Below are 16,711 nucleotides of genomic sequence, written 5' to 3'. Positions count from 1 at the left end.
TCAATTTCGTTGCTGAGGGTCTAAAAATTTCACATATACCAATGAAAAAAATAATTACCATTGAAGATTCTATAAGTACAGAGTATGCAGACAAGTATATGTCCTCTAAAGAAATAAAAAACTTATGTGTAATTTTATATACAGAGATTCTGAATTTAAAAAAAGAATTTATGTCTTTAAAAGATAAAACTAAGGAAATACAAAAGAAATATATTGGATGTAGTTGTACAACTAAAAAAAACAAAGAAAAAGGAAAAGGATTATGCAAAAAATGTGAAAGAAGATATAAAAATATTCTAGGATCTCATGTAAGATTAAGTGATATTAAATCAAAATATAATAAGTACTTAACACAATATAAGAATTATCAAGAAGTTTTTGAATCAAGTTTAGAAGGTGATACTTCTGAAAGTGATACTTCTGAAAGTAATAAAATTCAGGATAGTAAAAATATTGAAAATGACGATAAAAACAGCGATCATGATAATAAATCAGTGTTAGTAACACATGAAGTATTACAAGACAAAAATACAGGTACTTGTTATATATTAGAAAATAATCCACTGTTAAATACTTATAATAATCTTTCTTTTCAAGAAAAAAAGTTCATATCTAATATCTTGAATTTTAATCCATTAAGTCCAATTAATTTATCAGAATGTAATGAGGTATTTCATCAAATCACTCATATGGTTTTTAGTATGGAAAAAATAATATATATGCCAAATACTTATCCTAGTTTTATTCAATTAATCATGGTTTTACGTGGAATACTCTCGATCTTACTATTTCTATGCTTAAATAACAAGGATAAATATGTTAAAAGTACAAATAACATGACAATATCACTTTTAATATTTTCAAAAACTATAGATTCAAAAATTATACATGGAAATGAGACACCTGAAGAAATAGAAAATAGATTAATATTAGGAGGATTAACTAGAAGTAAAGAAAGTTGTTCTAAATTATTAGATACAACAAGAGAACATTTTAATGGATTAGAAGAAATTACATATAATTTATTATATGAAGTAATAACTTGTGTACATTCTGTGCAAAGTCATAGTAATACTCATACTCATTATCAATACTCTCAGTACTTCAGACTCTTCAGCTTTATTTTATATTCAAGGTTGTTCTGGTTGTAGTCTTTTAGATATTCTAGTTTCTGCACTAGGTGCACACTTCAACTCAATGAATTATATAAATAGTTGGATTTTATATTGTGAGGAATTACTTTTTTAAAGTAAATTGATTTTTTTTAAATAAACATTTTATAAAATGTTTATTTATAATATATAATGAATAATACAGTAATAGTAAAGTAGTATTAAATTACTAAGATATTATTCTATTTTAACTTATTTCTATATAAAATATTTTCTATTATAATTATTATCTATTATATACAAATGTTTTATTATATATAAAAATAGATAATAATCTATTGCTACAGGACAAAGAGGTCATTTTTTAATACGTGTAAAAGAGGGGTATTAAATCAAATCTAATACTATAATAAGATTATTTATCAATATTACTTTCTTTACCAAATTCTTTTTTTTTTTTATTAATATATTATGTTTACTAGTTACATTAAGTATATAATCTAATTATATTTGTAATGCACCAATATCTATATTTAATATTATAAAGAATTTATAGGAATTTAGTCAACTCCTATATTTAAATCTAATTAGAACATCTTAAAATTTTCTCTATTTTTTTCTAATATATATAAAAATTTTATACTACTTTTCAGATACTAGAATTAATATAGTTACTCTAAATTGTTACTGTTATATCTTATTCCCGCTATACTGATCACATCTATAATTCTAAAACAACCTTATAAATAGCTTTTCGAAAAATATGAAATATGATTATATATAAACAAATAATTATTTACTACATGTTATATAGCTTGGATATATTTTACTTTCAATATGTAACCTTATTAAAGTTCAGTTTATTGAATCTAAATATTCACAAGTTAACAGAAAGACAAATAAGATCTAAATTGGAAGATATTTCTTATAAATTTAAATATATGAGAAATAAAGGATTAAAATACCAAGAACAATTATTAAATTGTGAAGTGGGAGCTAATAATAATACTTCATCCACTTTATATACGAACTGCAAAAAGTTAACAGAGAAAATACTAAAAGTTCATATTTACCTTTCAGAGCTTAAAATGGAATATGAAAAACTTAATGAGAAGTTAATATTATATAAACATATTTCAGAAAGTGAAGATAGTAATATAGTTCCAAGAGAAAACTTAGGCTTAGACTCATATTATGATAATGAACAAAATGATGATATATTTTCACAAACAAAAAGTAGAAATATACCTTTATTTCCTCTATCTTCTAACTGTCCATTAGATGGTGATAACAGATATAAGGCTAAAGAGGAAATTATAAAGGAAATAATGAAATTGGGAGAATCTGTAAAAAGTATATTAAAACCTGCAAAAGAAAGATCACTAAGACAAATTGAAGAGAAATCTAAACAAATGAAATCAAAACAAGATGAGAATTTATCTATTAGATCTCGTCCTGTAAGTACTAGTAATAAAATGAGAGTAAAATTCCTCAATGATATTACTTTATCTACTTCTAATTTGAATTCTATGAATATTGATAGTAATAATAATGAAGAGTCTTCTAATGACAGTTTGAAAGGAAATATAGATACCTCAAGTTACTTAGATAATATGAACCTTAGAAAAATAAGAAAGAAAAGGGGAATTTCAAGAGCTGATATCAAGAAAATTAGTGATATTTTAGATTCATAAATTAAAATTTGAAAATAATAGAGAATTAAAATGTCTTATGTCTTATTAAGAAAAAGAGATTTCATAATGACATGACATAATTTTAATATATTTTAAATAATAAGATATATTAATGATGATTGTTTTAAGAGTTTAATAGTTAATAGTTAATACTTTGATAATTTAAGTTTTACTTATAGAGAATAAGAGGGTTTTTTTAAATTAATTATCTAGTTGTATATTGGATTTAGGATTATATATATTTTCAATAAAAAGATATAATATTTGATTGTAAATATGATTTTGAAATAATGAACTCATTTGATATAAATTCTAGCTAAGAATATTAAATTTATAGTTGTAATTTCCTTTTTTTAATGATATCTTCCATAATTGAGAAATGATCCTTATCTATAGAATTTGGTTGTTCTATAATATTATATATTGTTTGATTTTTTGAAGAGTTTAAAATTTTTTTAAAAGATACTTCTTGATAATTTTTTTCATGAAGTAAGTCAGATATATTACTTTTTTTATTTAATTCTTTATAATTAAATTTTTCTTTAGATGGGCGTGATCCAGGTATGATTTGTTGATTATTGTTTTCTGTATTATATATACATTGAGTATTATGATCATAATCATTTTTAGTAATATTAGGTGTTTTAATTTGTATAATATTGTTAATTTTTGTTGCCAGAATTCTCTCGTTATACTTTTCAGCTTGTTCCATTGCTATATTCAAACTTTTAGGGAATTGTAACATCTGGGCAATATCAAAAGCTGATTCTACTTGTTGTTTTAGTAGTAATTTGAGATAAAGTCGCATAAGTAGTTTTTCCTGATCTATTTTATAACTACGATCATTATTATTTAAAGATGAAGATAAATCACTGTTTTTGATATATTTCCTTCTTAGCCGTAGTTCATCTAGCATTTCCCATGGTATATCATTATTGGTTACACAATGATTCAAATATTTATCATTTTCTATTATATCTAACCACTTTTTCGTATTTGGTAACCCTAATATTGGAATATAAAATGGAATTGTGCTAATTACAGATCTTTGTTTATTATTTCTTGCCATAATCGGTAATGGATACTTCAATCCATCACGCAATTTTATGACATGATATTCTTCTTTACTAACAAAAAGTATATAATATCTTAATTCAGAGGTTTGTAGTAAACCAAAATTAGTCATTGGTACCCATTCTTTTTTATTTGTCCATTGATTCATCAACATAAATGTTGCCCCTGAAGTGTCTTGAATAACAGGGATATATTTAGAAGAAATTCCACACCAAAATACATGTGTTTCTGGAGTTAAAGTTATTTCTCCATTATACAATAATTCTTCATTATCAATATCATAGTAATATATTTCATATTTATTACATAATCCATTTATGATTTTATTATAATAGTTATTATTTCTAATAGGATAAAATGGTTCTTTCTGTGTTATAACTAAAAGATAATTTTCATTTGATACACAACTAACAGGAGCACCAGTTAGTTTGATTGTAGATATTGATAGACCACTATTTTTCCAAATTCTCAAAAATCTTAAAGATGTCAATACTGCAATAAAGTTACTACCACAAGTGATACATTCTATATCTTCACCATTCATCATTGTCTTTATCCAACCAGATTTATCATTTCTTCCCCAAGTTGTCCACAGATGATATTCTATTATTGATGGAATATATGTGCCATTTTCTAATAAATTAGCTTTTCTAGCTAATAAATAGCCATCAGTACCCAATGTCCCCATTGAATACCCTTTAGTATCATATAAACGGATTTTTCTTGGACCATCTAATGTTGTATAACATTCTAATTCTAGAATTGATTTTTCATCTTCATCAATACTTGATATAATAAATCCATTTTGATTCCAGCAATAAAAACATTCTGTTTTACCATTATTTAATGGATTATTATCCATTTTCGTTGATCCTGGTTGTACTATATCTTGTTGTCTCTTTTCTTTTTCTAAATTTATTTTTATTTTATCAATAATTTTTTTTAATAATTTCACATCATCAATAAGTCCAGATGAGTTATGTATTGATTCAATATCATTATTAGAGTAATTATCATCTATATCAAAATCAGTTTCACTTGTTATATCTTGTGTATAAGAATGGGAAGATTTATTATCCTTTAATATATTTTCATCTTGGTCACTTTCGTCATCTTTATCAAATATATTATCCCATAGTAATGTTTCATTATTCTTTCTATCCAAGTGTTTACTATTAGTAATTCTTTGGTAATTTTCTTTGTAAGGTGATATTTCTTCATTATATTTGTCTTCGAGATTTGTAGTTATTTTTATTTTAGGATTTAAATCAATATCCCATTTATAACAATATATATAACCACCACAACATAGAATTGAGATATAGAGTTTTCCTTCTTGAAGTATATCTTTATTTTCATTATTAAATATTATATTACTATGATCTAAATAGCTTTTACTTTTTTGAATATTTAAGCATGAAGAAATTGGGTAAATTTTCTTATTATCAATATTCATTGTAAATTTATCTAATATAATATAAGAAAGTATGTGTTTATTATCATGTTTGTATATAGTAATTTGACCAGATAGGTCAATAGTTATAATTATAATTTCCTCGTTAAAATTTACAGTATCAATTAGGCATATATCAGTATTAGTATTTTTACTAGATGTATTAATTGAATCAACTTTCACTTTTTCAACATCCCATTTATCCCTCTGTATTACTCGTATTTCATTATCTCCTGGGATATATAAGAAATTGCCATTTGGGCTCCAAGACAATTTATGAATATTAAAAATCTTTAATTTAGACTTTCCAAATTCATAATTAGTTTTCTTGAATAAATCTATATCAAGTATAACATCTATATAATCTACTTCATTATTAGTACCATTATTGATAGAAACTATAATAAGCTTTCTTTGGTGGGTTGACATAGCTAAATATTTACCTAAAGGATCTACAACGAAATAGCTTACTCCAGGAAATGTTTTGTTGTAGCGAATAACATTATAGTTCTTATTATCTTCAGTAAGTGAAGCTTTATATATCACTCCATCATCATAAATTACATATATCATATCTTCATAGGCTTGTATACAACATGGTTGTGCTACATGTTTTATAAGCAATATAGAGTTAAAAGTAGTACTAGAAGATTCATATAACCAGAATTTAGATTTATTTTCATTCTCATCTATTTGTGTATCGTTGCCAAACATCCTGTTGTAATATTCCATAGAGTCCAAATCTGAAGATTGTGACATATCTTTAGTATTTGCATCATGCTTTTTTAGAGAATAAAGTCTTATACAGCCATTATAAAATCCAATACATACGAAGTGATCTGTATATAATGTAGTTGAAATAATTTTTTCATCAAAATCTTCATCTAAAGATCTTATAGGTGGACACCAACTTTGTCTGTACAACCTTTCAGATGAACTAAATGCCTCAAATATGTCTAGTGTGCATGAGCCATTTGCTGATATAATCAATTTAAAATCTTCTTGATTATTTGAATTGTAAATTTGACCAAGATCAAGCGTTTCATTAATACATCGTGAGGTCCAAATAGTAATATCATCACACATCAGCTTTTCACCTTTAATTATTCACAATATTAGTAATTTTTATATTACTAAAATATTTGAATTTATTTTTCTAAAAAAAAAAAAAAATTCTTTTTATACCATTCTCCCCACAGCTCGTAAAAGTACCGGTATTAATTGCATGTAAGTTTAAAAATCACGTCAAGAATTGTTTCAGTATATTATCAAAAATAAACAAAAAGACTGTTTAGTATTATTCACTAATGTGAGTGGAATTAGAAAAAAGAGAGGGTGGAATAGACATGTGTAGAATATAAAGTAATATGGTCAATACAAGTTTTTTTTTTTTTCTTTTTTTTTTATATTATAAGACACGATCAGCAATATCTACTTGGAAGCTAGGATTTATATAAAAAGGCCCACCTTTGGCATAATCTTGCATATACTTAATAAACGATTCATCGGTTTTATCCTCAAGCAAGTTCAGATGATATTTAACAATTAGCTTAACTAAGTTATATTTGAGATATTTCACTTCTTTATCAGTATCACTATTAGTATTTAGCATTAAATCTCTATGTGGCTGAGATGTACATATAATTGATGTAATAGACCCAAAGAAAGGAACCATTGTTGCAAGTATTCTATATATTAAAGTTCTTATCTCAGAGAATGGCCTACTAAGCATTATACTCATAATTGAAGGTATTAGTTTAGTTTCAATTTGCTTTTCAAGACAAATCTCTTCATTAGTACTTTTAAGTATATTTTTAATATCTCCTGTTTCAAAAATAATGATCCAAGCATTAATAGCTGCAAGTGATAACTCAGTATTTGAACTAGAAACATATTTAATTGCCAATTGGATGCTTTCACTCCATAAATTAGATAATATCTTAAAACTAGTCTCATGGCAGGAAATTAGTCCCCAACAAGTTATTGCACATACAGGCTTTCCAAGTGCATGGATGTTATTAGATGATGCCATGAAATTTTGAAGGGTTAATAAGAAAACTTTATTACATGACTTCAATATATTTTCTGTACCCTCTGGATAATATTGTATCATCTTAGATAATAAGTACAAAATGGCTATTCTAACTTCATCGTCAACCAGTGGATTATCTAAATCCTTTAATAATAAAATTGATATTGACTCTTTATATAAAAACTTTAACCCATATTTGTATTCTCCCAAATCTTCAAGTAATCTTAATGATGCTAATTTTAATAGTATATCATCAGTAAAGTATTCTTGCAGTGCCAAGGTAAAAAAGTGTCCTTTTTCTTCACAAATATCAAATAGCTGCTCAGAAAAAGATCCAATATCAATAAACAAACCAATAATCCTCAATCTTGTTTCATCATTCAATTCTTTAAATTTATTCATTAGTATTGATAAAAATCCTTCATCATAAATATATTTTGGATGATATTTTGCAATATATTTTAAGGATTGGGATGCTGATTCACCAATACTCATCTCTATATCTCTTAATAAAATAGCTAGTGAAATATAAGATCCATCTTCACATATTTTTAAGCATGATGTATCTGACTCTGTTAAAGATGAGAAAACGTATGCTATCAAAGATCTCACATTTTGACTTGATGACTTCGATCCCGTCACAAGTAATTCAGGAAGATCATTATATCCTTCTAATGCACCTTGAATTATTCCCAAAGATACACAACGTTTTAGTGAATCAGTTAACAATGCAATTTCTTCTGGTTTCTGTGTACTGCTTAGTGTTTGAATCATCTCAATTACACTAATATTGCTAGTTAAACGTTCATAAGATGCCATACACAATGGGTTACTAAGGAACTCTTCAAGAGTTCCAACAATATCTTGATTTTTATTATTTTCCATCTTTCTTCAGTCTTATTTGTGATCTAGTTAGCCTTCATTCCCTTCCCCCCCCCTTTCTTTTTTCTTTCAGTAACCGCTATATATGGATATACCAAACTAAAAAAAAGATTAGATTTAGTATTCGAATAAGTCCTAATTAGTTTAATATTAAACAAATTAACTAGAAGGTAATAGCAGATATTCTGTAGTAATTTACACTCTTGTGGAAGTATCTAATTAATTAGTATGAAGTTTATTAAATAAATGTAATATATATGTCTAAACAAGCTTTCGAAGATCCTAAATAAGTAATTGAGGATCCCCAATTCTAAGCTTAAAGTTTAATTTATATAGCCAAGGTGAATTAACAAACAAACTGTCTGTTCTCCGCTTGTTGTCTTAGATACAGGCATTTAATTTAATACATTAGCCTTAAGCTTAATATACATCTCATTGACTTAATTTTACACTATAGTCTTCCCCCATATTAGAATATTATTTAGAGAAAATAGAATATCAATATTTCTAATTTATCTTGATGAGAAAACTTTGTATACGTATCTTAATAAGGGTCCTGTATATTTCCCGCTAGAGTTTAATAGCTATAGTCTACTTGTAGCAAGTACAAATCTTTTTTTTTTTTATAGTTTATTCCTTTTTTTCACTTCCTTAAATAACTAAAGAAGTTTTGTATTCCAGTTTAGCGTCATCAGCTATTTATTACTAAGATTGGTTCACAAAGTAAATATTTAATTAAAGTTTAAATATTTTTAATATTTAAACGAAGATAAATAGCGGGAACTAGTAGCTTTATACCTTCAATAATTATAAATATACACCAATAAATAAGCTAAATGACATAATCTAGAAATTAGATAGAACTTCAAAACTGATGGATTGCATATATACAACTATCCACATGATATCTTATACGTACATGTACATAACTTTATAGTGCATGTAACATACCGGCCACGTAATACTGCATGTTGTCGTGGTGACAGAATGTCACTGTAGTCACTTTTTACATTTTGATATATTTTCAATTCTGAACTGCTACCCATAAAAATGAGAAATTTAATAAATATAATTTCGCTTTTATTTGGATTTCTAGGATTGATATATGCTCTTGAAAGTACTGCAGCAGACCCAAAAGGTCAAGTTCACACACCAGAAGCCAATATTCCATTACCTAATAATAATACAGTTCCTCTAGTAAAGGAACCTCAAGAAAGTGCAAGAATTACAAAAAATCAGGTGCCAGTCTCAACAGTTTTCGAATTTCCAAGACAATACTACTCTGCATATACTTATCCAATAGGGCGTCATCATCGTCATCATCATCATGGTGATTTCTATGGAGTTCCAGTAGCCATTCAACCAGTAGTTACCCAACCAGTTATTTCAAAGACTCCTATTGCTAATTTGACTACAAAAGAGCCAATTGTTATTCAAAATAAGCAACCTGTAATCACGGACAAGTTACCTAGACAAACTCTAGATAAAGCAGTAGATTATAGAGCTGAACCAATATTATTGGATGAACCTGATATTAGAATGATGGTAGAGTATCCTTATAGAGGTTCATATTTATTCCAGCCATATGCATACCACCGCTATGATTATGATCCATATTTCATTAATTTAAACCCATACAATCAGTATCCAATATATAGAACGGGATATCTTGGATATCCCTATAGCCCATTCTATTATAGATCTCCATATATAGGAGGTAGATACTCTCGTCGTTTTAGATATCTAGATGATCTACCACCACAAGAGGGCGAATTTATCGAGTTCCCAGAGGAAGAATTTGAGAGTTTTGAAGCAAATATGCCACTTGAAGGTCGTCCACTTCCGGAAATCCACAAGAATAGTACCCTACCAACTGCTCCACTGAAGATGTAGATATTCAATGTGCAAATGATGTGTATTTTTTTTTCTTTTGATAAATTGATGAGTAGTTTGAACATTTTTAATTATGCGAAATTGATGTATTTTAATTTTTTTTATTGAATGCTTTATTATATATATATTTCCACTTTTATATCACAAATTGTTTAGATCTACAACATGCAAATTCTTTGGTACCCGGGTAATAAAGTGTTAGTGTTAGTGTTATTGTATAACCGGGATTATTGTGGGGGCTATTAATTAAAATAGAAAATAAAACAAGAACAAAAGCTAGGAGTTTTATCAGTGGGTAATGCCAAAACGTGCTATTTCAAAGAATACGAAGGAATTGTCTCAAAATGCCAAATTAGAAGAAAATGAAATGACTTTAGAAGATTTCTTTTCAACCTACAAAAGTAAACGTGAATATGATAAGCCACTTGAAAATTCAACCCTAAGTACAAAAAATAGTACTCTCAGTAAACATACTAACAATAAAAAGTGTGAACTTTCTAAATCGGAAATAAATTATACAAAAAGTGTGAAGTCTTCTTTGAAAAATAAAAAAAGTAGGCTACATAAAATTGAGACAGATTCTGAAGAAAGTGATTCTTTAATATTAACTAAAGAAAGTGATTCTTTAATATTAACTAAAGAAAGTGATTCGGGAAAAGATTTGAGGGAATATTCACCAATTGATAAACGCAAAAGACGCAAAAATGAACGACCTAATTCAATAACTGAGAAAGATCCAAACCTTCCCTTGGAAGGTAAAAGTATTGTTGTAACTGGTCTCTTTGAGAAAAAGTCGAGAAGTGATATTGAAGATCTGGTTAAAATCTTAGGAGGTAAATTAACTAGTGCAGTAAGTGGTAGGACATCATATTTAATTGCAGGATATATACTCGAAGATGGTCGTGGAATTACTGAAGGCTCAAAATATAAAAGTGCTATCTCTAAAAATATACAAATTCTCTCTGAAGATGAATTTATAAATATGTTTCCAATTGATAGTTCTAAAATTACTAGAGAGGATAAAGAGAAGCTTAATATGAGTCAAACTATAGAAAATTTAAAGGATTATAAAAGTGAGGATAAACTTTGGACAGACAAGTATAAGCCATCTAATATAGATGAAATATTAGGTAATAGTGAAGTTATTAGAAAATTAGTCACTTGGTTAAATGATTGGAGATCTGTAATTATTGAAGGAAAGAAAAAGAATCCACCAAAAGCTACTTTTTCACCAGGTTCAAGATTTCCTCAAATTGAGAATATTAATGCACGTGCCGTTTTACTAAGTGGCCCACCAGGTATTGGTAAAACTACTACGGCAAATTTAGTAGCTAAAGAATGTGGTTATATAGCTATTGAAATGAATGCAAGTGATGATAGAACAAAAAGTGTAATTGAAGACTTAGCTGAAAGTGCTATTGGTGGGTATACACTGACAGATTTTGCACATGGAAATATTAATAAATTTAATTCTAAATATTCAGAAAATTTAAATTCAAATATTGTCTTAATTATGGATGAAGTAGATGGATTGGGAGGAAGTGATCGTGGGGGTACTGCTGCATTAGGGAAACTCATATTAAAGACTAAATGGCCAATAATATGTCTCTGTAATGATCGCCAAAATGAAAAAGTTCGTAATTTAGCATCAAAATGTTATGATCTACGCTTTTCACGTCCATTGAAATCTCAGATAATAAAGAGAATACAAGAAATTTCATCTAAAGAAGGATTAAATATTGAGGCAAATGCTATTGACTTACTATGTGAATCTGTTGGTAATGATTTGCGTCAGATATTAAATGAATTACAGTTAATGAGACTAAGTAAGTCTACACTAAGATTTATTGACATGAAAAATGAGATATCTAAACCAGTTAAGGATTCCCAAGTAACCTTGGATATATTTTCAGCAACTAAAAAACTCTTAACTGCAAGTGATGCTCATCGTTTATCAATAAGTGATAGAATTGAAGTGTTCTTTATTGACTTTGATTTAATCCCACTATTCATACAAGAAAATTATATAACAGCATTTTCAAGTCAATCTAGTTACTATATTTCAGCACAAAGTAAAGGAAATATTTCTTATAAAAATATAGATGCTATCAGCCAAATTGCTAATCTATTTGCAGAAGCTGATATATACAATTCTAAATTGAGATCAAATAATGATTGGAGCTTATTATCAGAAATAGCAATTAATTGTGCTGTAATACCATCTGGACCCCAGTTTCAAGGATCATTTTTGGCTAGACCAGAATTTCCAAAGTGGTTAGGCAAAAACTCAACAAGGAATAAAAATAGAAGATTGTTAAGTGAATTATTAGCATATTTAACTGTAGGAACAAAAGGAACATGTCCAAGTAGTCAGGGAATGAAATTAAGTGGATACTTAGATTGTCTATATCATAAAGCAATAATGCCATTACTAAACAAAAGTGGAGATTTTAAGGATAATATTGAAAAGAGTTTAGATATAATGATGAAATATGGCTTAAATAGAGATCACTTTACTGAGCATATTACTTCTTTAATGCTTAAACAACAAGATAAATTATATGATAAGATAGATAGTAAGACAAAGTCGGCAATGACTCGTGTAATTAATTCAACTATACATGCTGTCAAGGTATCATTACCTAAGATAAATAAATATGAATTATCTGATAGTGAAAATGACAAAAGTCTGGAAGATAATACAGACGAATTAAATAGTGGAGAAGTAGATAAACAAAATCAGATAGGATCATTAGTTAAAGTTCGTAAAGCTGCCGGAAATTCTATACCTAAGAAATCTGCAACTAGAAATCACTCTAGATCGAAAAAAAAATAAGAATTTATTTTATAGAAATGTAAAGTGAAACATCATCTCTATTAAATATTCCTAACTAAAGATATCAATAGATAAAAGTAATATATAATTGACTCATTTAAAATCATATACAGCACAACCATTGTAATTTTATTAGATTCACTTATAAGTATTATAATGATAATAATCACCATATTCAAAAGTAATATGAACCAATATTATGATTAATTTAAACACAATTCTGCAAATTATTTAGATCTTGCCAAATGAATTCTTCTGATTACTTCTATTATCCTCATCTATTAATTTGCATGTTAACTCGGTTACATTATTCGAATTACTTGAAATTACTGATTCTTCTTTTATACTCTTATTCTCTGAATCTCCTGATGTTGAATAATCTTCTGACAAAAGTTGCACGAAATTTTCAGGTTCATTACAATCATCTTGCTTTGATGATTCTAAAATTCCTCGTATGTTTGACTTATTTATTCTTAATGACCCTGTATTTGCGAAATTAGTCATTAATTGATTTATAGTGTAAAATTCTAAGTCCAAATCCTTCAGATAAGATAATACATCATTAGCAAACTTCACTTTGCAGTATTTCATACATCTATGCTTACAATTCTCATATAATAAAATCTTTGAATCTGCTAAGTATTTGTTTAAAGTTACAATAGCATCAGATAATGGACATAAACGATCTTCAGTTCCCCAAAAGAAAAGTACATCTATATCAGTTTGTCCTAACTTTTCAAATAACTCAACATTATACCATAAATCTATACCAAGTAGTACTTGGAGAGATGTAAGAATAATTTGGCGACCATAATATGTTGCACGAAAATCAAGTTTGGGACTAATATAGTTCTCTGTTGGTGGATTTAAAAATTGATATGCAGCCCATTTAGGTTTAAATATATTAGCTATTAATTGCAGTGGATAATTCACAATTTTATAACGCAAATATGGGGCAAAAACTTTTGTTCTCAAACCAGGAGGAGCATCTAATATAAGGGTCTTCACATTTTCTGGGTACATTATTGCAAAATTCATTGCTATCAAAGCACCAAGAGATGTACCAATAAGATTTATTTTATCATTTGGGTTATTCTTAATATCTGCTAAACCAAGTCTTTGTAATATTTCCACGATCTGTTCAACATAATCATATTCAGTATAATAACCAAACCCTTTATAATTACTCAATCCATGGCCATAAAAGTCAAATCTAAGTGCTCTAAATCCCTCACTGCTAAGATACTTAGAAATATATGAACAGTCAGATAAAGTACCAATATAACAATGCAGACAAACTGTGACTATACCATCTGTAGAATTTTCGTGTAATTGGTAGTTAACAGTACCTTGAGAAAGTGTTATTTCTGATCTCTTTTCATAGTAAAAGTCAGCTGGTATATCATCACAGAAAACAGTTACAGTCCCTAAATATGCAAAAATATAAGCTAATGCCAGATGTAAAAATTTCCTTGACATACTTTCTCAAGAATAAGTTATAAGAATATTAATCTAGAACAATAGTGTAACAGGTACTTTGGCGCTAAATAGAAAGCGGTTAAAAAAAATTATAAAAACTTAAAAGATGGAAAAAAAAGATATCTTTACCTAATTTAATAGATAAAAATATAATTAAATATATTGAATATGTAGTAGTAATTGCACAAAAGGTTCTGACTTTGTAAATTTTTGTATTACTGAGCTATAGACTCTTGAAGTGTGTAGCGCCTATAGCGCTTAGTAGATGAAGAGTCAATGTATGTAACACTTTCTAGTTTAACCCCCCCCCTCATACACTTCTATTAATCTTCTTAATTTTCTACAAATTAATTCCATTTATAGATATAAGATGGAGAAGTATGAATCTGGGACATTTATACAGGGGCCACTAGGACGTATAAATTATTCATTATCAAAGCCAGCTACTTCAATGATTGGAAGTCCACTAGTAGTTTGCATACATGGTCTTGGCAATTCAATGTCATATTATAAAGAACTTGTAGAATTTATAAATGCAGTAAATCTGCCAGTATTACGTTTTGACTTACCAGGTCATGGTTTATCATCATGGTATTGCTTTGGTAACTTGACTCCTCAAGATTGTATAGACCAGATTGATACCTTGCTAGAAAGTCTCAATATGTCTAATATTCCACTATATTTAGTTGGCACATCTCTAGGAGGTTTAATAGCCATATATTATGCTGCTCACAAACCAGATCGTGTCCTAAAGGTGTCTGCAATATGTCCTGCAGGCTTCTGTGCAAGACTATCTATATTTCATCATTTTGCTTTAAACTATATTCCATTACTTGCACAATGTATCTACTATATTTTCCCACTACATTGGTTTATTAAGAAAGAAAGATACATTCGCGACTATTATAATCCTGATAAATTAGATCAAAAAATAATAGAACGTCGATATTTTAGGGGATGTTGTTATAGTAAACAATTGAGAATGACGAGTTTACGTGTAGCAAGAGGGTTCAATTTGTGGAGTAACCATCAGGTTTATTCAGACTTGCGTGACAATTATATTGCTATTAGAGGTCATACAGGCATTTGTTTCTTCCTAGGACTACATGATGAGGTGACACCTTTGAGTAATTTATTACCAGAAATTCAGAGAATCACTCCGAAGAGTAGGATGTGCATATATAGAGAATGCAAACACCAGATTTTGGAAGAATGTAGACAATATGCAATAAAAGATATTGTAGAATATTTAAAGGCATCAAGTGATATAGAATATAATTCCATAGGTATACCTGTTGATTCCTTAAATATTAAGGACTTAGGATAATTTGAAATGTAATTACTGTTTTTTAAAATAATAGCACTTTTTCAACTTATGATTTGATAAATTAAATATTTAATATCGTACCTTTGTAATATACAAAAGTAGCCATTAGACTTTCCTATTTTTATAATATTGATTGCTATATTTTATAGATCATTATAGCAAGTTCCTTCTAAAGGTTGAGCTAATCTTCTGTTTGCATTTGATGCCATTTCGTGTCTGAGTGCAATAAGTACATTCTCAATAAAGAAATTACGTTGCCATTGTTTTAATATTGGAAAATTTGGAGATACTATACCCCTGCTATCTACACAGTTTAAAGCTATTTTAGTATTGAATTTCACTTGTGGAGCTTCATTAGGATAATTAGGCCCACATTCTATTGTAAGTGAGTATATCCTATTTTCAAAAGTAGTCTGAAATAATTTTAGATAAACATAAATACAACAGTTATATAAGGTTAAGTATATAGGAGATAAATTACTTACGTTAGGAGGTCCAAATATTGTACAAGCCCATGTCCCAAGAGTAATATCATCTGGATTATCCAAACCCCAAGAAACACCATCTGAAGCTTGTCCTTTTTGTCCACGTTCTAGCTCATCCAATAGTCTAAAGCTTCTTGGTACTACAACTTCTTCCATTTTCAAAGAATTTGTTAATGGAGTTTAATTTGTGGTAAGAAAGAGTGCCATATTAGTAGCGCCTAAATAATTATGGCGCTAATATGAGTGGTATTTTTACGATTCTGCTGTAGCCTGGTTATTCAAGAGAAGTAAAAAGTGCTAGATACAATTGTGAACACACAAGAAAACTTTTAATACAAAGTTTTGGAGGTTATAAGTTACTGAATTGGGAGTAATTAACCCACTGCAAGCATTGTAAAGTGCAAAATTTGAGTTTTTTTTTAGCTCAACCAGACCTACTTGTAG

The 16,711-nt window shown here is 27.9% G+C and overlaps 9 protein-coding genes across 9 annotated transcripts, besides 15 other annotated features; 5 read left to right on the top strand and 4 right to left on the bottom strand.

The window, feature by feature from the left end:
* Positions 1-41: 41 nt before the first annotated feature.
* CMU_024600 (uncharacterized protein) lies at positions 42-1,151 on the top strand (the record flags this gene model as incomplete). Its single annotated transcript, XM_002139767.1, has 1 exon — positions 42-1,151. One exon carries the CDS (start codon positions 42-44, stop codon positions 1,149-1,151), a length of 1,110 nt encoding a protein of 369 aa, XP_002139803.1.
* Positions 1,152-1,240: 89 nt separating this feature from the next.
* Positions 1,241-1,447: a sequence feature (AT_rich).
* A 113-nt stretch (positions 1,448-1,560) lies between these two features.
* Positions 1,561-1,585: a sequence feature (AT_rich).
* Positions 1,586-1,722: 137 nt separating this feature from the next.
* Positions 1,723-1,754: a sequence feature (AT_rich).
* Positions 1,755-1,869: 115 nt separating this feature from the next.
* Positions 1,870-1,911: a sequence feature (AT_rich).
* A 142-nt stretch (positions 1,912-2,053) lies between these two features.
* CMU_024590 (uncharacterized protein) lies at positions 2,054-2,806 on the top strand (the record flags this gene model as incomplete). Its single annotated transcript, XM_002139766.1, has 1 exon — positions 2,054-2,806. The coding sequence occupies one exon, from the start codon at positions 2,054-2,056 to the stop codon at positions 2,804-2,806; it is 753 nt and encodes a 250-aa protein (XP_002139802.1).
* A 76-nt stretch (positions 2,807-2,882) lies between these two features.
* Positions 2,883-2,920: a sequence feature (AT_rich).
* Positions 2,921-3,037: 117 nt separating this feature from the next.
* Positions 3,038-3,072: a sequence feature (AT_rich).
* Positions 3,073-3,137: 65 nt separating this feature from the next.
* CMU_024580 (uncharacterized protein) lies at positions 3,138-6,419 on the bottom strand (the record flags this gene model as incomplete). Its single annotated transcript, XM_002139765.1, has 1 exon — positions 3,138-6,419. One exon carries the CDS (start codon positions 6,417-6,419, stop codon positions 3,138-3,140), a length of 3,282 nt encoding a protein of 1,093 aa, XP_002139801.1.
* Positions 3,305-3,346: a sequence feature (AT_rich).
* Positions 4,791-4,832: a sequence feature (AT_rich).
* Positions 5,229-5,256: a sequence feature (AT_rich).
* Positions 6,420-6,444: 25 nt separating the features above from the next.
* Positions 6,445-6,517: a sequence feature (AT_rich).
* A 197-nt stretch (positions 6,518-6,714) lies between these two features.
* Positions 6,715-6,738: a microsatellite.
* A 3-nt stretch (positions 6,739-6,741) lies between these two features.
* CMU_024570 (uncharacterized protein) lies at positions 6,742-8,250 on the bottom strand (the record flags this gene model as incomplete). The annotated part of the gene is made up of 1 exon (XM_002139764.1): positions 6,742-8,250. One exon carries the CDS (start codon positions 8,248-8,250, stop codon positions 6,742-6,744), a length of 1,509 nt encoding a protein of 502 aa, XP_002139800.1.
* A 721-nt stretch (positions 8,251-8,971) lies between these two features.
* Positions 8,972-9,011: a sequence feature (AT_rich).
* Positions 9,012-9,297: 286 nt separating this feature from the next.
* CMU_024560 (uncharacterized protein) lies at positions 9,298-10,140 on the top strand (the record flags this gene model as incomplete). The annotated part of the gene is made up of 1 exon (XM_002139763.1): positions 9,298-10,140. One exon carries the CDS (start codon positions 9,298-9,300, stop codon positions 10,138-10,140), a length of 843 nt encoding a protein of 280 aa, XP_002139799.1.
* Positions 10,141-10,227: 87 nt separating this feature from the next.
* Positions 10,228-10,270: a sequence feature (AT_rich).
* A 168-nt stretch (positions 10,271-10,438) lies between these two features.
* CMU_024550 (replication factor C subunit protein, putative) lies at positions 10,439-12,976 on the top strand (the record flags this gene model as incomplete). Its single annotated transcript, XM_002139762.1, has 1 exon — positions 10,439-12,976. One exon carries the CDS (start codon positions 10,439-10,441, stop codon positions 12,974-12,976), a length of 2,538 nt encoding a protein of 845 aa, XP_002139798.1.
* Positions 11,593-11,644: a sequence feature (AT_rich).
* A 231-nt stretch (positions 12,977-13,207) lies between the features above and the next one.
* On the bottom strand, positions 13,208-14,455 carry CMU_024540 (hydrolase, alpha/beta fold family protein; the record flags this gene model as incomplete). The annotated part of the gene is made up of 1 exon (XM_002139761.1): positions 13,208-14,455. One exon carries the CDS (start codon positions 14,453-14,455, stop codon positions 13,208-13,210), a length of 1,248 nt encoding a protein of 415 aa, XP_002139797.1.
* Positions 14,456-14,585: 130 nt separating this feature from the next.
* Positions 14,586-14,619: a sequence feature (AT_rich).
* A 206-nt stretch (positions 14,620-14,825) lies between these two features.
* Positions 14,826-15,782, top strand: CMU_024530 (hydrolase, alpha/beta fold family protein; the record flags this gene model as incomplete). Its single annotated transcript, XM_002139760.1, has 1 exon — positions 14,826-15,782. One exon carries the CDS (start codon positions 14,826-14,828, stop codon positions 15,780-15,782), a length of 957 nt encoding a protein of 318 aa, XP_002139796.1.
* A 143-nt stretch (positions 15,783-15,925) lies between these two features.
* On the bottom strand, positions 15,926-16,423 carry CMU_024520 (ubiquitin-conjugating enzyme E2, putative; the record flags this gene model as incomplete). The annotated part of the gene is made up of 2 exons (XM_002139759.1): positions 15,926-16,195; positions 16,268-16,423. 2 exons carry the CDS (start codon positions 16,421-16,423, stop codon positions 15,926-15,928), a joined length of 426 nt encoding a protein of 141 aa, XP_002139795.1.
* Positions 16,424-16,711: the final 288 nt, after the last annotated feature.

The sequence above is a fragment of the Cryptosporidium muris genome, genomic scaffold (assembly GCF_000006515.1).
Source record: "Cryptosporidium muris RN66 scf_1106632353999 genomic scaffold, whole genome shotgun sequence".
In the NCBI taxonomy this organism is placed as follows: domain Eukaryota; phylum Apicomplexa; class Conoidasida; order Eucoccidiorida; family Cryptosporidiidae; genus Cryptosporidium; species Cryptosporidium muris.
This window is presented reverse-complemented; position numbering and strand designations above follow the sequence as displayed.